Source organism: Pan troglodytes, chromosome 17 (genome assembly GCF_028858775.2).
Source record: "Pan troglodytes isolate AG18354 chromosome 17, NHGRI_mPanTro3-v2.0_pri, whole genome shotgun sequence".
Lineage (NCBI taxonomy): Eukaryota > Metazoa > Chordata > Mammalia > Primates > Hominidae > Pan > Pan troglodytes.
Genome location: NC_072415.2, coordinates 80,098,012 through 80,119,766, shown reverse-complemented (window position 1 = coordinate 80,119,766; position 21,755 = coordinate 80,098,012). Strand labels below are relative to the sequence as shown.

Sequence of the window (21,755 nt, the reverse complement as noted above, 5' to 3'; positions counted from 1 at the left end):
ATGTTTAATCTATCTCCTAGTTTCTCAAAAGACTGATACTTTTTGCTACAGTTTTAAGTCTTTTTTTCCCTAGATTCAAGAGAAGTATTTGTGTTTAGTGCTACATTGGACCTTCATATGGAAAAGTAAGATAATTACCCGAGTTCCACTAGATGTCATGCTTTCCTTTCCAAGGTGGAGATAGTGTGTACCTTTGTCTCAACAAGAGCAGTAATATGATAAATGCCAAACTGAATTGTCTTAATTGGTTATTTAGTTCACAGAAGGACAGCATGAATGTGTGCTTAAAAGTAAATTTTGTTTGTTAGCCTATTTGTCAAAAGGGCTATAGACTAGCCTTGAAATCTTTGTACATATTTTAGTTTTTTTTGCTTTTAGTAGGTACTCAGTAAATAATAATTGCTCTAATTAACTTTGAGTTATCTTAGCTATTTTGTGGTGAGCACTGAAGTCGTATTTATCCTATACAAGAAAACCTAAATACAAAAAGCAAAAGCATATCAACCTTTTGAATTTCTCTATTTTGTAATAACATTTAATCTTACAGGTTAGAATACTAGATTTTCTGAGAAAATTTGAAAATATGTTATTTATTGTAGTCATTATTAAAGAAAGAAGCACCCCAATTAAAGTGAAGGTCTTTAACTTGTTTGTGTTTGAATGTAACACAGACTTTTAGAAATATATACCAATGGAATCTTTTCAGTTTTTTTTAAAGAATTTTGTAATATGTGTAAAATTTATTTCTTATTATTTTCTCTAAAGGCTAGTGTATTCTGTTACAATTTTTACAGAATTTACTTTTTACTTTCTTTTTCGGGAGGTTTCCAAACAACTTTTAGAATGGGTGACTTTTAGTTACAAAAATAGTCTTCGTATCCTAATTCTACTAGTTATATTTTCTTTACCATACCCAAGATGATGTGTATCTTTGTCCCAACGGGAGAAAAATCTGGAGAGTGTTTTCATTCTGCCAGTATTACTTTAAACCAAAGCTGTCAGTACTTAGACCAAGGCATACTTTCTTATGTATAAAAAAATGTTGAAGTTACAAATTGAGGTATAAGTTGAGTAGATGTAAATCTTATTAATCAGCTTATCTGCTTATTTATATCTTTGTTTTGTTTATCTCAGAATTGAGAAAAAATGCAATCCTTTATTGGTTAGTTGGCTGGTTTTTCCATTTTATCTTTCCAAGGAAAGCATCATCTTTTGATTTGGGTCATGTCATCCAGCATGCTCTCCTGGGTCACTATCCATTTTGTGCTGTTAATGCCAAGTTAGGGACTTTCATGCTGTTACCTAATGTGTATTAGTTCCGTTGTTTGGCAAGCTTCGTAAGGATTGTTGGGTCCTGTATGTTTGATAAACTGCAGATAGAGTAAGCAGAGTGTCATTGTTAGCTTTGGGGCATCGCCCTTGTAAATGCTTCCTCAGGAGTGGCCTCTATCGAACTCAATATTCTCCTCCTCTGGGGTAGGAGGATGCAGCCATTAGGTGGTGTTTTTCTTCTCGAAATCACGTTTATATCCAAGATGGATAGCTGTTTGTGCGTCTTACACACCTGTGTGCAGCAACAGCTTTATGACCAAAATTTGGTCTCTTCTGTTGTTCCTGAGCAGAACTATGTCTGTATTTTTTTAAATTTATCAATTGTCAAAATAAAATATGTGGGAAATGTAATTCCTTTCTTTTTGAGCCTTTCTTTGTGAAATATGTGATACTTTCAAACTTTTTTCTGGAACACAGATTTAAAGAAAACTGATTTTAGTTTTTCTAAACATTTAAAGAGAATTTTTACACTTCATAGTCTTAAAACAACTGAAAAGCATTGTTACTATTTTGCAAGAGAGGAAATTAGGGCATGGAGGGAGGTCCCACTCCGTGGAGCGCGCGCTTGTTCAAGTTCCTAGCATGGTAACTGGTAGACCGTTCTTCTGAGTCCAGAATTATGTTTGCTTCCTCCTTCACTCTAAGGCCAGATGTGATTGATCCCATAAAAGATGGTGTAGTCAAGGGACAGTGAGGTTTCTTTAGAGGGAAAGATGAAATGAAAAGTGGTTTTGTGTAGGAAGTGGCCACTGAAATGGGCTTTACAATATTATCCCCTTCTCTTTTATATGCATACAAACATTTGCAAGGGACTGAAAAGATTCAAATATTCCTTAGGATTCAGTGACCACTTAACAAATGACAAAAGTCTACTTGAGAACATAAAGCATACTTAGACTTTCTAACTAAATATGAAGTTGTGTTGTACTGAAGGCATTAACATTCAGAAAATGCAAGAGGTTGTTTGGAGTAGAATGTGGGACGGAAAGCTAAAGTTTGATGACCTGACTAATCAGATAGGAGTTAGTTAAGAAAGCTGAATCAGCTTTTGGATTTGAAGAGGTAAGATATAAAAGCTATAAAGATAAAGATGTAAGGATATTTCAGCAGCATGGAATGGCATGAAACATTACAACCGATATGAGAGAAATAACGTATTGACACTCATTTGATGGTAGTTAAAATTGTTTTATAGAAGGAAGAGTAGACAGAGGACAGTTTAAGCAGGGATGGATCCAAGAGGCTTTCTATAAGAAAAATAGTTTTGACATAGGCATCACTGATAGGACATACAAATACCTCCAGCATGGTGACCCCAGGAAAACTTGAGGAGGTGGCAGTTTGTGTGATGGTGGAGAGAGAAAGAAAATGTTATACTCTGTTTAAATAAATTTCAGCTACCTGTGGATTATCCAGAGTCTAACAACCTTTTATATTTAGTTAGGAGGAAAATACAAGTGAGACAAGCTCTTGGAAATTTGTGCTCTTAGATTACACACAGGATGGCACAGGAACTGTGACTGTGTTGTGGTGATAATCTGTCTCTTTAAGTGGTCCTTTAGTTAGACATGCAAGAATCGTCTATCATCTTCTGCTCATTCCTTCAGAGAACTTTTCTGAGCTTTCTTTTTTTACATATGTTGTACATAATCCATTTGAATTATGAATCTATTAGTTGAAATAATTTAAACTTCTTGTTATAATTTGGTTAGAATTAATGATTACAAATTGAGAAGCATGCCAAAGCTTTCCTGCTCTTGGGCATACAGAGAAAGGTATTATTTATTAAAATGAACACATGAAGCTTAGAATCTCTTAGAAACCTTTCGTATCTTATATTTTTCCATGTTTTCAAAATGTGGCTAGACTTGTACTTTATTTTTTTCACACTACAATCCTTATTTTCTCCCTTTGTACCTTTTTAAAAACAATTAAATAAACTTTTTTGGCACCAGTACTGCTTTTGAGGGAAGTTGATGAAACTATTACAAGATCATTTTGGCAAATACAATATTCAAGTTCTGAATTAACTTTCAAAAAAAGTTAAAGTGTCTAGTGAAATCACTTGCTTCTGTAAGGCAGATACAAAGAAAATCATTTTTGTACATTGATGCATTTTTGCTTATATGACAGAAATTGTTTTTTACATTCCAATTCTACTTGGATATGGCAAATGACTCTGCTATTTTCAGTGATTTCAAAGGGACTTTCTTAATTTTAGCTGCTTATTTTACACTGAGGCATAATTTAGAAACCTTCTTTAGTTACCAAATCTGCTTACAAACACATTGAAGAACAATTTTTTTCAGTTTTTATAAGCAAGATTTGAGTCCATTTTATTTTTTATTTTCCCTAGTTTTGAGCTAAAATGACAAATAAAATTGTATATATTTGAGATATACAGTGAGATTACTTGATATATGTATATGTGATGAAATGATTACCACAGTCAAATTAGTTAACACATCTGTCACCTAAGAGTCAACCTTTTTTTTTTGTGGTGAGAACACTTAAGAACTACTCTCTTTCAAGTAGACTGTGCAGTGTTATTAACCATATTAACCATATTCACCATGCTACACATTAGACCATATTAACCATATTCACCATGCTACACATTAGATCCCCAGAACATACTCATCTTATCTGAAAGTTTGCACTCTTTGACCAAACATCTCCCCTCTTCCCCAGCTCCTATCCCCTAGCAACATCCATTACACTAATCTGAGTCTGTTTTAGGACAGTACCTTTAAGTAGCATCAGCCTGCTCTAAAAAGCTTGTATTGTCTTTTGTAATATCTGTGAAGTAATAAGGCTAGAAATATATTCAAATTCAGATTTTTTTTGTCTTACCGAGGGATTATAAATTGAAGATCTCAGGATATGTCATGTGGCAGATGTGAAAGCGAGGGAAAAGTCTAGATTGTGATTTTGCACTTAGACCATTCTAATGAATTGAGCAAGTGATAGATACAAGAATTAGACTCTCGCTGTTGTAAGAGGACAACCCTAGTTATCCTACTTACTGTGAGGTACAGAGCGGAGCAGCGAGAAGCTTGACAGGAACGGATGACTTCAGCAGACTAAGTTTGCTCTTAAACTAAGCCAATTCCTCCTCCTTCACCTGGGATGGGGCAGGTGAAGTTAGTCTAGCTGAAGTTCCACGGGGACACAGGGGGATCAGGGAGAAAGAAGCAAGCCTCTCCTCTCAAACAAGGCCAGCCAGCTTTCTCAAGAGGTACGTCTGAGGACTTCCTCTGATTCTAATGAATTTATGCTGTCATGAATGCAGTTCCGGACTGAGAATCCTAATTAGTCTCAACTCAGACAAATCCCTTAACTTGTGGTCCTTTTCTCTAAATGAGGACATGGACTAGGTCAGGCTTTTTGTACCTATAGCTTCGTAGGCTCATACTGCACCTTCCAGTAGCTAATACTTAATGCCAAAATTGTCTAGTTATTACTTGGATTTTAAGGTGAAAAGTAACATATTTACATATCGATGTACTTTATCAAATGTAACCAAATACTATCGATTGGAGATTATATCTAAACAAGCAAAGATTTGAGCATAGAACTGGGACAATTTGCTTTAATACTTTTTTGCTTTTAGTTATTAAAATAGCAATATATTAGTTTAGCACACTTAAAAAACAGAGGCTAGTAGAAATATAAATCATCCATAATCAATTTTAAAGCACCATATAAAGCAATCATTGTGTTTCCCCAACCACATGGGGTAAGTTATAATACAATAAGGTACTTTCTAAAAGCATCTTTTCTAAACTTGTGTATCCCTTCTGTGGACTATACTAAGGAAAATCACATCTTTATTAATGCCTGACCTTTGTCATGAATCACAACTTTGCTTTCTTCTAATGAGCCAGGTATTTAGTGGGCCCTTATAAGCTTTCTTTTCCCACACCGATCGTTGAAACCGCAAACCAGGTACCTATTCTATTTATATCAGTAATAAGGCCTTCTTGAGTCTTTATCAGTTGAAAGAATGTTCAGTGAAATGATAAAGGATTTCAGCATCATTATCCCCTTAACTTTTCTTATACAACCAAAAGAGTTGTGGCAGGAGCCAGATATATTAGCTTGTGCATAGTTTGTGATATCAGTCTTGGCATAGGATTATTTTCTTCACAGAACTATAAATGTTGTCTTGATATCTGTTGACAGGAACATTTTTTCACATACCTCTCATTGCCAAATTGTAGGCAAATATATTTTTAAAAATAAACAAGCTTGCCGGGCGCGGTGGCTCACGCCTGTAATCCCAGCACTTTGGGAGGCAGAGGCGGGCGGATCACGAGGTCAGGAGATCGAGACCATCCTGGCTAACACAGTGAAACCCTGCCTCTACTAAAAATACAAAAAATTAGCCGGGCGTGGTGGCGGGCGCCTGTAGTCCCAGCTACTCGGGAGGCTGAGGCAGGAGAATGGCATGAACCCGGGAGGCGGAGCTTGCAGTGAGCCGAGATCGCGCCACTGCACTCCAGCCTGGGCAACAGAGTGAGACTCCGTCTCAAAAAAAAAAAAAATAAACAAGCTTTAGGTTATTTTTACCTAGTATCTGGATCTAATACTATATAAAATAAGGCATTTGATGTTTGTTTATGATTGACTTATTTAGACTGAACTTTTTTCCAGATTTACTTTTTAGATTATGTGCTTAGCTTACATTTTTTAGCTGCAGCTTTCTCACTTATTTCTTGGCATCATGACTGTTATACTTACTTAATGTGGTGAAAGATGGTTAAGGGCTCAAGTTAAAAGGGGGATTTAAAAAACTATATTCCATTTTTAGTAATTTCTTCAAATTTATATTCTCTTTACTATTAGAAACTGCAAATGAAAATAACCTTAGCTTTTGCTTTCATTTCATCATGGTAATTCTAAGGTACTCTAAGTGTTAAGATATATACACAATCAATGTACAAATACTGTGAGCTATATAGGATCTGAGTCTGGAATGATGGTTTATAACTTCTATGGATAGCTAATGTTGTGTTGCATGTACTGATATGGAGGCTACCCAGGTATGGGCACTTCATGTTACTTCACAGAAGAGAAATTGATGGTAAGGAAAAGAGTTATCTGACCTCACCACGTAAGTGTTTTTCAACTAAGAGGTGCCAAACACATCACTTTGCGCTTTTTCAGTCTTAGAAGGTCGGTCTGCTCATTATAAACCTGTAGGTGAAATTGTACTTGCTTTCCACGGATTTTGTTATATTTAATGTTGGATTCTGAAGCAATCTCAGCAAACTGGCACAATTTTTTAGTGTTCTTCCTTGATAGGAGGTGAGGTAGAGAAAAATCTTTTAATACTTCTAATTTTTTAGGCACTATTAAAATTTATATGTGCCATTTGGAACATTAAAAATATCTTTATTGTGAATCAAGAAATGCAAAATATCACAATAAATTATAGTTAAGGTGGTATATTTTAGCCTTTCTAACATTTGGGCAATGAGGGAATTGGCCTTATGGGAACCTTAAACTCCTAAATGGGCCTGAAGTCAATACTGCTCCTTTGAGTTACTGATTTATGTAAATGATAACAATTCCTTTAAGAAGTGGAAATGCCATTTAAAAAAACTGCTGTAACTCCCAAGATATGGAATCTTTTCTAGTTATCCTAACTAGTATAATTTTGTTTTAAACCTCCTTGTTTAAGGATATCTTGTGTGTATGTTGCCTGTGTTTCATTTTCCGTACTGTAACATTAATAAGTAAAATAATTTACTGATTCATAGGTGGCACCTTCATTGGGGAGTACTGAATTTCAGCCACTTGTGCAGTCAACAACACTTCTGCCTGAAGCCTCCCATGACCAGTTTGTGGCTCAAGGTATCCTTTTAGTGAAGACATTCTACCTTCAAAAAGAAAAATGACAAGTTGGTCCAGACAGATATTTTGAAAGTAAATGTCTAAAGAACAAAATTTTAATGAAATAAGTTATAGACCATTATGAAATACATTTAGAACCAATATATCAGAAATTAATAAAATAAATGCTCTTAACTAATAAATGGAATTTGGCTCTTAAATAAATAGTCCAATTCCTGTGTGGCTCCTTATTAGGCGCTCGTAGGTATTTGACATTTGAATTTGGGAACTGATGGGTATAACTTAACTTTATTTTTTCCCTTCTTTTGAGAAAACACTTTGCTACAAGTAATCCACTTGAAAGTAAAGCGATTCTGGTTTTAAGTATTTTCTAAGGCTATGCTTCCATATAAAGGCACATAAAATGTATTGAGTCTTTATTTTATTAGAAATGCACAATACACAACTTGGGGCTTATTTTTATTAATGGCAATATATAAATTTTGCTCCTTGTGCTGGGAACTGCTTCCAACCCTGCTGTGCTTCAAATTTGCAACTTCGCTTTTTTTTTTTTTTTTAATTCTAGAGAGTATATAAGCCTTATTCAGTAGCATTAAATTTTTGACTTGAAAGGACTATACTATCTAAAAAGAAAGTAATTTTAAACACTGGCTTACATATAAGTATATGCAGAAAAAATACTTTCTGAAACATTTAGAAAAACTTGCTGAATTAAAACTTTGAACTTTCATTACAATATTTGTTCCAATAATTTCCTAAACAGTGTTCCATATTGGTTTTTAGTAATTCATGTTCACTATATATAAAATTATTTAACTGTAGAAAATACTCATTTGATCTTCTTAAGAACAAAAGGAGCAAACTCAGATTATTTAAATGGCTCAGGACATAGGGCATGAAATGAAATTCGATCATGAATTTCATGAACATTTATCTCTAAAAGCATGTTGCCTTACTCTGACTTTTAACATCTTTGAGATATAATTCACATACCATATAATTCACTTGTTTAAAGTGTATACTTTATTGGTTTTAAGTATATTCAGAGTTGTGCAACCGTCACCACGATCAATTTTAGGATATTTCCATCATCTTGCAAAAAAACCCTATACCCATTAGCAGTCACTCCCTGTCTCCCCCATTCTTGGCACTCTACGGAATCACTAATCTACTTTCCTTCTTTATAGATTTGCCCGTTTTGGACATTTTGTATGAATGGAATCATATAACATGGTCTTGTGTGACTGGCTTCTTTCACTTAGTGTGCTGTTTTCAAGGTTCATCCATGTTCTAGCATGTATCAGAACTTCATTTATTTATTGACAAATAATATTCCACTGTATGAATATATTACAGTTACCCATTCATCACGTGATATAGGCATTTGTGTGGATATACAGGCTTTCTGTTTTTTGTTTGGATTACCTTTGACTTAAATTTATTTTATTTTCAAGTATTATGCTTTTTTTTTTTTTTTTTTGGAGGCAGTCTCACTCTGTTGCCCAGGCTGGAGTGCAGTGGCGCAATCTTGGCTCAGTGCAGCCTCTGCCTCCTGGGTTCAGGAGATTCTTCTGCCTCAGCCTCCTGAGTAGCTGGGATTACAGAGGTGTGCCGGTACACCTGCCTAATTTTTGTATTTTTAGTAGAGCTTGGGTTTCATCATGTTGCCCAGGCTGGTCTCTAACCCCTGACCTCAGATGATCCACCTGCCTTGGCCTCCCAAAGTGCTGGGATTACAGACATGAGCCACCATGCCCGTCCACAAATAGTATGCTTTCAATGTATATTTATGCAATTTTACTCTTTGCCAATCATTTCAGCACATATATATGACCAAAAAAAAAAAAAAAGCATATGAAAGAAAGAATACCCACAGAAAGGGGAGGCATGAACAGAGGATGAATCCTCACAATTTTTTGGTGATATATGACACTACCAGGTATATTCCTTTTTTTTCAAAACTTGGAAATAAGAGATCAGGGTGTCAAATGTCCTCCTTAGTTTTACAAAATGAATTAGCAAGACAATTGAAAAAATATGTATCAATTTATATTCTGAACTAGCTCTCTTTACAGAAAAATTCAAAAGAGGTTTCTATATATGCTTGCTCTAGAAGTGCTGAAGATATGTAATACATATTTTATGAATACTGAAAGATTTCCCTTGAAATCGTTTGGACAGTTTTCATTAGAATTATCTCAATTTAATTTTTTCCATTTTTATTTCCAAAGATTTATCATTATTTTTTAAGAGACAGGGTCTAGCTCTGTCACCCAGGCTGGAGTGCAGTGGCATGGTCATAGCTCATTGTAGTCTCGAACGCCTGGACTCAAGTAATCCTCCTGTCTCAGTTTCCCAAGTGGCTGGGATTACAGGCGTAATATTTGAGGGGAAAAGAACACAAACTCTCATGTAAAAATGAGCAGAAAACATGAAAAGATAATTCACAAAGGACCTAAAAGTAGCCTTTATCTTTGGAAAAATATTATACAAATTAATACTACCCGAAGATACTTTTTTATTTATTAAATTGCCAACAATTAAGTATTGGCAGTACATTCTTTTGGCGAGGCTGTGGAAAATAAGCACTTTCATACATTGTTAGAGAAAATGCAAATTAGTATAATTTTGGAAGGGAATTTGGCAATAGATAACAAAATTATGTATTTACCTTTGATTAAACAGTTCCACTTCTAGGAATTCTCTTTTATTTATCTCCAGCAATATAAAAATACATATGTACTTGATAATTTAGCAAGCATTGTTTGTAATTATAAAACATGGAAACAACACAAATGCCTGTAAGTAGAAGGATAGTTTTTGATAGATATATAACAATATATAGATAATGATAAACATATAACAAAATTACTTATAAATAAAATTTATTTTTAAAATAACAATGGAGAACTACAGCTATTAGAAAGAGGGGGCTGGGCACAGCAGCTCACACCAATAATCCTAGAACTTTTGGAGGCTGAGGTGGGAGATACTTCTCACGATAGTGAGACTGTATCTCTACAAAATATAAAATAAATTAGCCAGGCATGGTGGCACACACCTGTGGTCTCAGCTCCTCAGGAGGCTGAGGTGGGAGGAGCACTTGAGCCCAGGCTTTGAGGCTTCAGTGAGCCATGATTGCACCAGACTCCAGCCTGGGCAACAGAGAGACCATTTCTCCAAAAACAAAAAAAAAAAAAAAAAAGAGGGGAGGATATCTTCAAACAGATATGGAACAGATTTTAGGAAGTATTGTCAAGTGAAGAAAGAAGCACAATGATAAAGAGTATTTATAGTTTATGATATTTACAGTTTTCTACTTTTGCATATGAAAGAAGGGGAAATTTAAAATACGTGTATCTATTTGTGTAGAAAGAAAACAGGAAGGAACAGCTGGAAATGAATGAGATTAATTATGAGAATGGGTGGGAGTTAGTTAGGAAATAAGAGAGGATGGGAGCAGTGTAGAAGAGATTGAGGGTGGGATAGTGACCCTTCTCTGCATGTATCTTCTTGTATGGGTTGACTTTTATAACCATGTATGTTTTACTTGCTGAAAAAAATAAAATCAACAAAAATGGGAAACAATAACATGGAATACAAACCAATTAATCCAGCTACATTTCACATGAATAGCATTGAAGTGAGAGAGGAAGTAACCCCAGTAACTCTCAGACATATTTTTAGGACTTTAGTCCTCAGACTATTGGCAAAAAGAACTGTAACCAAGCATTGAACTCTAGTTACTAGTTTTATTTTTTGCAGTATTATTAGTTAGAAATTCTGAAACTACTTATTGTGTTCATAAGGCAAGGCAAATAAGTAAATATATTGTAGACAATGAAAGCCAGAATTTTTACTTTCACATAACGGAAATTACAAATATGGAAGGGAAGGAAGATGTTTCATGTTGGATTATATTTGGAGTGTTGAATTATATTTGGAGCTTTCAGTATGAATCAATTATTTTGTTTTTTAAGAGATGAGGTCTCATTCTGTCATCCAGGCTGGAGGACAGTGCTGTGATCATAGTTCACTGCAGTTGCCACCTCCTGGGCTCGAGCGATCCTCCCACCTCCTCCCGAGTAGCCAGGATTAAAGGAATGTGCCGCCATGCCTGGTTCATTTTTAAATCTTTTTGTAGAGATAGGTTTCTGTATGTTGCTCAGGCTGATCTTGAACTCCTTGCCTAAAGTGATCCTCCTACCCTAGCCTCACAAAATTCTGGAATTACAGGCAAATTAATGATTTTTAATTCGTAGATAAAATATGTTTATGTGCCCAGGGGTATGTATGTGCATGCATACGTATATACACACACGTTTTCTAGCTTAGAAACAATGACACTCTAAATAGCAATGTATACATTTAGTGCCCAAATCTTGCTTTCCAAACTCCATTCTCCACTTTAGGGAATCGACACTTTGGAACAAATATCCAATTTTAGAGCTTGGGCGAGGAAAGAACAAGATGAACGTGGAACATCTTGCTGTGCCAGAAAGTAAGGGAATGCTCAAAGGTTAATGGAGGTGTTCACTAATGTAGGGTGCAGGTACCTTATTACTGTTCTAAAGTCTGAAAGTATTTTGGAGAAAAGGGAGCTCTCATACAGTGTTGTTGGGAACCACTGTGGAGAACAGTATGCAGGTTCCTCAAAAACTAAAAATAGAACCTACCCTCTGATCCAGCAGTCCAGCTGCTGAGTATATATCTAAAGGAAAAAAAAAGTATATCGACGAGATAGCTGCACTCCCATGTTGATTGCAACGTCATTCGTGATAGCCAAGATAGGGAATCAGTCTAAGTTCCGTCAGCAAATGAATGGATAAAGAAAATGAACCATATATGTACACAATGAAATATTACTCAGAGAAAAGAATGAAGTCCTGTCATTTGCAGCAACATGGATGGAACTGGAGGCCATTGTGTTAAATGAAATAAGCCAGGCACAGAAAGACAAATATTGCAACTCATATTTGGGAACTAAAAAAAAAAAAAGTTGAACTCATGAAAATAGAGAGTAGAATGAGGGTTACCAGAGGCTAAAGAGTGGAGAGCCAGAGATAAAGAAGGGATGGTTAGTGGGTACAAAATACAGTTAGGAGGAATAAGATCTAGTGTTCAGTAGCACAACAGGGTAACTATAGTTAACAATAATTTATTGTATAGTTAAAAATAACTAAAAGAATGGAGTTGGAATGTTCCCAACACAAAGAAATGGTAAATGTTTGAGGTGATGGATGTCCCAGTTACCTTGATTTGAGCATTGCACATAGTATGCCTGTATCAAAATATCATGTGTACCCCATAAATATGTACAGTGATTATATATCCATAATTAAAAATTAAAAAATAATAAAAATAGTAAGATTTTACTCTGAAAAAAACCTAAAGATTATTTGAATTTGGACACACCTTTGGCCCCTCGAGTTTCAGAAAAAGGATTGTAAATCATCTTTTTGTTCTCAGTGTCTGAATACGTGGGGCATGAAGTCATGTTCTGCCCTTTCTGACCTGTCTCTTCTGCATACGACAATGTCCGTGTGTACACATCTACACATCTACATCCACACATGGTGGAGGGTGGAGGTCAGGAGTAGTAGGGGTAGCCTGACCCCTAACCTCAAGGTTAAGATGAGCCAAGCAGCTAAGGCAATTCCCCAACTATTATACATTATCATTTTCAGGAACTTTCCTGTGATTATAAGAACTTTTGAGTATTGTACATAGCTGTAAGGTAAATAAAATAATAATTCTTATGTTTATTTTCAATAATAGGTCACCAGGAAAGTACATCACCACGGCCACCTCATGATTCATCTCTTTCTGCTCCCCTGCCCAAACTGTGTGTTTTTGTTACTCCATCTCTTCTTTCAGCAATGTGCAGCCTCTTGGACAACCTCTTGACGATTGCTCCCAGAGACACTGCAAAGGCTTTTCAACAAGCTCATCTCATAGAACTTCTCTGTAGGTAAGAGATAAATACTCCTAGAGAGGCATGTTAGTTGAGATAAATTTACACAAACTGTATTCATGACTTGATACAAGATTTCATGTGACCTGGGAATACAGCTTTATTCTTTTTTAGGCTCATTGAACTCTAGGATTTTGCTTTTGCCAGAATTGTCTTGGTGGTTTTTATTTTACATCTATTAAAGCACTTGTATTAGTTTGTTATCTTGACTATTAAGGCCAAAGAAAAACTCCTGCTTTCTAAAATTCATGGATTCTAAACCTTATTTATCCTCCAGCACACTTAAGGAATATGGTGCTATCCCCTGTTCTTAATGGATGTGAGGGACTTTGGGAATTCATCTTTTTAGTGGTCATATCAGAATAATGTCCCTGGGTTGAAAAATTATTGGTTAAATTCATTTGGAGTTATTTTGTTAAGGGAAATTAAACTTTTCATCAAAAAGTATTCTGATAAAATTTAGGGAAATTAAATTCAAAGAAAAATTATTTGAATTTTTATTACTTATTTGGTATTAATCAGTCTGTAACATAATTTTTCTGAATTTCTAGTAAGGTATAGTAGAAAAGGACTAGATATTGAATTCAGGTTGACCTAGGGTCAAATTATAGTTCATTCACTCAGTAGCTTGCAGCCTTGGGAAATTACTCCCTACTGTGTCATTAACACCTATTTAATGGAGTTAGTGTGAGAATTAAAAGTGATGGTATCTAGGATACCCCCTTAAGTATTACTTCTCTTTTCTTCTGGTGTTCAGTTTATTCTAGCCAACCATACCCACCTCCTTTTGACCACGTTTATTTGCATTTCTCTGTCTCTCTGTCCCTTTACCTTTGAACATACACCATCTGAAATGTCTTGCGTCTTCTTGCCAAATCATAGTGTCTTCTCTTTCTTTCTGGGATATTAAGAAAACTCTAAAAAATATAAACTCTAAAAGAAGTATTCCTTGTTTCACCTCATTCAATTGTAATTATTCCTTTAACATGTATGATACGCAATGGAGTATGAGTTTGTTCTGGCTTTAATATTTATTGATCTTTTTTTACTGTACCTACTCGGATTGGAAAAGTAACTGCCAGTCAGTTGGCTTTCCTTCCTGGATGCTCCTGCCTGAAGATGACCAAAATAGAGCTCTAGGGATAGGATCTTCTTTGCTTCTTACGAGTCAGCTAAGAGTCTGATGTGGCATTGAGGCCACAGGGGCATTAAAAGACCTTTTATGGCAAAGGCTTATCATATTTCCATACCTGTTTTTCGTTTTTGACTTTAAAAAAATCCTACTTGTTTTACTTTATTTTTATTTTTTTATTTTTATTTATTTTGAGACAGAGTTTCACTCTTATTGCCCAGGCTGGAGTGCAGTGGCGCCATCTCGGCTCACTGCAGCCTCCGCCTCCTGGGTTCAAGCGATTCTCCTGTCTCAACCTCCTAAGTAGCTGGGATTACAGGCATCTGCCACTACACCCAGCTAATTTTTGGTACCTTTAGTAGAGACGGGGTTTCACCATGTTCACCAGGCTGGTCTTGAACTCCTGACCCCAGGTGATCCACCCACCTTGGCCTCCCAAAGTGCTGGGATTACAGGCCTGAGCCACCGCACCCGGCCTGTTTTACTTTATTTTGTTTTTTACTTTCTAAATATGAACAGTGTTCTTGCTATTTTAGCCAGTATTTTTGCTATTTTATTAGGAAAATAACCACCAAGGTTCCTGTTACTCATTTGCTTTCTTTCCGAATGGGCTGTATTATATTTTATTCTGCTTTTAATTAGGTTTCCTTAGATATTTTCTTCACAACTCTTTGCTTCTCACTTTTCTCTGACAAGATATTTTCCTGTTTGAAGGTAACCCAGGATACAATTTGAAATTCTTTGAGATATCTTTTTATAAACGTTTTCTTTGCTTATAAAGATCCTTCCTCTTGAATTGTATTCGAGTTACCTTTAAACTTCAAATTCTGATTTCTTAATCTTTAATAAAAAGTATACTAATCTTCTGAAGGATTTTCTTTTTCTGATCGTCACAGCATTGCAGATGCTACCCTCATACAGACATGTGTCCAGGAACTCAGAGCCCTGCTGCCTTCATCACCTCCAGCTGAACACACTCAGGCTCAGGTAAGCATCTCAAGTCTGTTTGTGGGTTTGTTTACGTTAGGTGTCAAAAATAAAAATCTTGCTGAGGAGATACTAGTCATAGGAAAAGGATGAAAACCTCTCAAAATATACATGGTATGATGAGATTATTCGAAATATGTTACTTAAAATTTTAATATGGGACATGTCTGGATGTTAGAAAAGAGAGGTGGGGTTTGAAGACCTAGATTCTATTCTTGACTCCATCATTAACCAGCTTGAAATGTATGATCAAGTGTCTGGATATCTTGGAGCACCACTTTAATAAAGAGGGACATTGGTATAGTTCACTTCCTGCTTCTTTGATTTTAGGCTATCTCTGTTATTTACACCAAAGTTAAAGTTGTTAAAATATTTGGTGGCTAAGTTATGTGTATTTTCAAAACCCAATTTGATAAAAATGATTTATTCTTGTTCCTTCACAGATATTTAGTTTTAAATTCTTGCCTGTAGCTAGAATCTATTTATAAAACATGCTTAACAATTATTCATGTAGCTGTTGCTAACAGAAATTTTATTTCAAAATCAAATTTTAAGAAGGGCTACAAGATTTATTTAGGAGGTGATGAATTAAAGGTGAAGTAGACCAATATCTCTTGCTTTGAGATGTGTTCTTTGAGCTGAATAAGGCAGACCCCATTACAAAGTTTGGGAATGCTACACACATGGTCTTTGAAGCTGTTGTCCTGGTGCATTTTTTTCACCTGAGCATGCCTGTTGCATAATGACTGTCTCCTCCATTTTTCTGCTCTCCATCCAGCAAATCTTTGTTGAGTACTTGCTGTGTGCCTGAATCTTCTCCAAGTGAATAAAACAAAGACCCTTCCCTCAAGTTGGGAGAATAGATAATTAGAAAATCCATATATGCCTGAAGATGATAGACATCTCAGAAGAAAAACTAAAGCAGGGGACAGGAAGTGATGTCAGTGTTGGAAGGGTAGGGCTATTCCACTTAGGATGATTAGGCAGTGTCGTGGGACCCAAAGTTAGTGAAGAAGCTAGTCCTATGGTCATTGCAAGACCCCTGAGGTTGGGGTATGCTTGGCCTATCCAAGAAACAGCAAGGAGGGTGGAGTCGCTGGAGCAGAATCTATGAGGGCAAGATGAGGCCAGAGGGGCACAGTCAGCTCCATGAAGTCAGGACCTTGCTGGCTGTTATGTTCCATTGTGTTCTGAGTGTCTGGCATAGGGCTTGTCTCATGACAGGTACTCACTTGATACTTGTGGGATGAATGAATAATAGCAGTAGCAAACATTTATGGGCATTTGTTTTTGTTAATTCATGTAATCTTCACAAGAATCATGAAGTTATCATTAATGCCATTTTATAAAGGAAATGCCTGAGGCCCAGAGAGATGAGTGACTTGTCCAAGGTCTCTGACATAGATTCCAACCCATGCAGGTCAGTTCCAGGGCCCACATTCTTAACCACTGCACTAGCTGGCCTTATGTAGATTAAATGCTTCTGGGCTCTTGGTATTTATATACGATCATTCACTCATTTCAGAAAATTCTTGAGCCTCTGCTTTACCAGATTCCGTTCTAGGTGCTAGTGATATATCCTTGAACAAAGCAGATGAGCATCTCTCCTCACGTAGAGTCTGTGCCATAAATGCAGGAGACAGACAGTGAACAAGTAAATAAAATGCATTGTATCAGATGGTCACAAATGGTATGGAAAAAAGTAATTGAGGATGGGTAAAAGGGTGTGTCAGCAAGGGGAGGGGCCTCCTGAAGGTGACACTTAAGCAGAAAGCTGGGGAGGTGAGGGAGCAGGCTGCGAGTGCCTGCGGCAGATGGGGTGGTCAGAGCCCTGCTGGTGGGGTGATACTCTGCTGAAGGTATGATGTATTAAAGTTTGTGGTCAGTTGGTTGGTATTTTTTTTTAAGAGGGCCGTACATAGAAAAAGAGTTACTTTATCAACTACTCTTAAGATATTAATATTTTATTTAATCTTGAATGTGATCATATACAAAAGAATCTTTAGCAATTCAGCGTTTTCTCTATAACACTTCTTCTTGCCTCACCTGGCATGGTTTATCTATTTATGGTAATATTTCATACATCCAGAGGTCAGACTTGCTATAATTTCAGTAGTGTAGAGTATGAATGTAATATGAAGTCTCAAGACTTCACGGCAGTAAACAAATTAAATTTCAGGAACTGAAGAGTTTGTGAAGCCTGGAGCCACCTACACTTTTATATAAAGTAAGTTGGCAGGTTAGATAAAGGGAGGGCGTATTCATCAGGAGAAGTAGGACAGAACTATTTGTAAATAGTCTGAGACCATTGACCTCAGAGACACATACTCCACAAATTTACAATAGGCTCTCGACTCTTCATTACACTCTTACAACCCCGGAATAAGGTGAGAGGAAAAAAAGTGTGTGTGTGTGTGTGTGTGTGTGTGTGTACAGAGAGAGAGAATGACTGATTTCAGAATCTCTTTATAAAATTCACTTATATGTAACTGGCTCATTGCTTGAGGGTAGTGGACAAATGAGACATCACAGCTCATTCTTTAATTGTTACATATTCAGAGGATTATTTTTCTGAAAAGTACTTTTGCCAGTTAATACTTAACAATATTAGCATCAGGCAAATTCCAGAGATGGTTTTGTTGGTAATATTGAAGATGATTTAATTTTTTCTTTTATAATTAATAATAGTATTTTTATGCTGAGGGCAAAAATAGAACATATTTGCATTTTATTTGTAGCAATAACTAGGCTAGCTTCCCCCCACCCCTGCTTATGCACTTTGAAGGGTGTTTTTGTAATCTTTCTTTCTTTACAAAATTATAGACTTTATGGCTTTGTTATACACTTTTCCACTTCTTCCATGATATTGATTTCATAATTTGACTACTTGAAAAATATGGGACTTTTTTTTTTCTTTTGAAACAGGGTTTTACTCTGTCACCCAGGCTGGAGTTCAGTGGTGTGATCACAGCTCACTATAGCCTCTACCTTCTGGGCTTAAGTGGTCCTCCCATCTCAGCCTCCCAAGTAGCTGGGACTGCAGGCCCGGCTAATTTTTATATTTTTTGTGGAAACAGGATCTCGCCGTATTGCCCAGGCTGGTCTCAAACTCCTGGGCTCAAGCCATCTGCCCACCTTGGCCTCTCAAAGGACTGGCATTACAGGTGTGTTAGCTACCACACCTGGCCAAGACTTTACTTCTTTAAATGGAATTCAAAACTTGACTTTGAAAACATTGCTTTGTTTGGTGTATAGTTGACAGTATTAATATGGCTGTTAATGACATGCTTATGAGAAAAATAATGCTTTGTCTGCTATGTGTTAATTTCAGATCTTGAAAAATTATGGTTAATATTTTATTTTTTATTGTGTTACAAAAGTAAAATGCTGTATCACTGAGATGGGCTTTTTATATGGCATGTTTGATTTGACCCTGTCTCCTTTTCAAACAGGTTTCCTTTCTCCTGGAATACCTATCCTCTTTGTCCAGGCTTCTGCAGTCATGTTTATTGGTGGAGCCTGACCTTGTGATTCAGGATGAGCTTGTGAAACCTCTTATCACCAATATCATTGGAATTCTCACCATATGTACCAAAGATGTATCAGGTAAGCTTAATTGTTTTAGTTTAGAATGTAAGTGAATAATATTGAGAAAAAAAAACTTACTCTGTTTCAGATATTCACTTGAAGGTTACTTTTTGAGTTTCTTTTTGCTAGTATTTTGGAAGGCTTTGATAATGTGTTTTATAGTTTGGATGCCTTTTAATGGTACCAATTAAGACAAGTGTGTAGTATAAGAAAGGACTACCCTTGAGTTTTCAGTTTAAATGAGGGCAAAGCTCTCTGTGTGATGTTAGAAAGTACAGTGAGTTCTGGGTATTAACTATTCTTATAAACTATGGCTAAGGCCAAAAGCTTAATAAAACATTCCCAATAACAAGTATAAGCCAATCTAGAATATATCAAAAATTTCCTAAGGTCCTAAACTATTGAAATGTATATATATTTTGTGATCTAATGTTATCTCCAGGGGAAAATATTCTATGATGAAAAGTTGAATGTAATGCTTAGTGGAGAAAATTAAAGCAAAGTAGGATCTTTGTCAAAATCTAATATAATTATTTTAAAAATGGAAACAATCATTTATAATGAAGTAATTGACCATTTGGTAATTCTCTTTGCCTTTCAGTTTTATTTGAACTATGGATTTACTTGGTTTTAGGTCTGGAAAATGAAGTGTGTTATGATACCCAGCAAAGCCAGTTCTCAGCATCTCATCAGTGTTAAAATGATCTCGATGTTAAAGGAATAGTAATTCCTTAGAAATTCAACAAGTGGCAGTGATACCCTAACTAAGCTTATTAGGTTAGACTGGACAAGCTCAACAAGGTGATATCACCCCCAGTCTCTAAGGAGTGAACATTGATTCTGGGGAGAAGAGGGTGAGGCAAAAACATCTTAGAAATTAAAATAGTTTGTAGGCTTCCAAAGCTCAACTCTACCTGAGACAATCTTATTACTATTTCTCTTCCTGGTTTTTCTTGAGAATTCCTTGAGAAGCATTGACGTTGAGTTCATGGAAGATACACAAGATGTATGCAAGACTAGTGCCACAGAACTGTGGTGAATAGATGACAGCAGCTGGAGGACCTTTGGTTGATTGTTTGATCCCAAGGTCATATAGCAAAAGGTGGTCTGTGTATCTTGGCTGCTATTGGCTGCCTTGTGAATGCTTTTTATTGATCCTCTTGCTTTTCTGTATGATTTGAGCTTTGAAAATTAATTGAAAGTAGTATATATTTAATTACATAAAAGTTGTTTAACCCATCATTAATTATATCAAGCACTGAAAGGAAAAAATGTCAGTATCTGAATGTACATCTATTAGCTGGTTAAATTAAAAATTGTTTTCTCATATCTAGCAAAAAGTTTGAAAAGTTCACTAAATATTTTTAAAGAAGTTTCTAAAATTTTTTTCTGAGAAAAATAAGTTTTAAATGATTTTATAAGAATTTATTATATTGCTGTTATGTTTTTATATGAATTGCTAATTTATGTATGTAAATTGACACATTGTGATGATATATATATATAAGTAAATAAATTACATGAAAAGTTATTCAGCAAGTATAGGTGCAAAGCTAAATTTGGTATTAATAGGTCTTTAATTTTTAATTTAATTTTCAGCTTAAATGTTTTATTCGGCTCTTCTTAAGCCTGTATTGAATAAAAACAGTAAGCTCTATACTTAGCCTTTTTATGTACAAAGTACAGATATACATATAGTACATAAAGAGATATACAGTATATGTGTGGAATTAAAATCTTGTGGGGATGGCAATGAGGAAACATTTTCTAAAATAAACTCTTTAGAGAGCCACTAATGACAAAAGGGTTGAGAAACACCAAGGATTGCCCTGGGGAAGGTGCAGTTTTCAAGTATCTCTCATAGGTGCTGAAGTACACCTAGATGGACGTCCTCGGGGTTAACGTCCTATAAAGTTTACATTATAGTGGAATTAGATAAAAGATGACAGATCCCCCTGATGGCATGGTCAGAGAGAGTCCTCAGCGACTGCTCTCCAGCTTCCATTTACCTGAGTGGAGAGAAGGGAAAATGGGTCCTCATCCTAGAATTGCTACATCCTTAGCCATAGGAAAAGCTGCAGAATCTTCTTTTGCGTCATACTTTTCTTTGTGGGATGATACTTTTCTTGGTTCTTCAAAGAAATTCTTTCTTTTCTACCTTGACCTTGGCACACTGTGCTTTCCTTTCACCCCTGCCCAAAGCTGCTGGAGGGGATAAAGGAAATAGGGGAAAACTTACTCTGACAAAAGTAGCACAAACAATGACATATTTTTATAATGTGCCAATATGTAGTTCTGCAGTCATGGCTTAATATTTAGTTTGTCACACCTTCTGATTGTTCTTGAGTATGCTTTAATAAGAGGAGAGTTTGTGAGTGTGGCTTTATATGCAGGAGGGTGGAGGGGAGATATCTTAAGATGCAATGGAAAAGAAGTTAATTGAAATAAATTTTGGATAATGCTGAATTAGATTTGTCTTCATTTGATAAGTGCACACCCCTCATTTTAAGTGTAATGAAGCGTCTGTGGTAAGTTTTATATCTTGAAAGGTTCTTTTCCTTCTTTGTGTTAATAACTTGAAGTGTTTTGATTAATTTTATAGATAAAGAGTTAATATCAGCTTTTTATCACACATGGACACATTTATTTAATCTTCTGGCCATGCTCCTGAGGAAAGCTGGTGCCGTCACACTCCCGTCTGTTACCGTGGCCCTGGCCAAGCACTGGACAGCGGCGATTGGTAAGAAGATACTTGCATCATCTTGGGGGCTTTCTGCTAATAAAACGAGATAATGATTCTGCCTGTTTAGGTATGTAAATTCACTAAAGTTAAGTAATTATAGCATGGCATATAAAAGAGGTATCAGGGTGCTTGCTTTGAAA

At 35.9% G+C, this 21,755-nt stretch overlaps 1 protein-coding gene across 10 annotated transcripts in view; it reads left to right on the top strand.

The window, feature by feature from the left end:
- The window catches only part of RTTN (rotatin), a 204,213-nt gene that overhangs the window by 132,679 nt on the left and 49,779 nt on the right, over positions 1-21,755 (top strand). For all 10 annotated transcript variants that reach the window (XM_016933873.4, XM_063795852.1, XM_016933870.4 and 7 more), the window contains 5 exons: positions 7,098-7,191; positions 12,970-13,162; positions 15,194-15,284; positions 18,737-18,890; positions 21,475-21,612. In XM_016933873.4, coding sequence (XP_016789362.4) covers positions 7,098-7,191; positions 12,970-13,162; positions 15,194-15,284; positions 18,737-18,890; positions 21,475-21,612 — 670 coding nt within the window. The remainder of the gene's footprint in view (positions 1-7,097; positions 7,192-12,969; positions 13,163-15,193; positions 15,285-18,736; positions 18,891-21,474; positions 21,613-21,755) is intronic.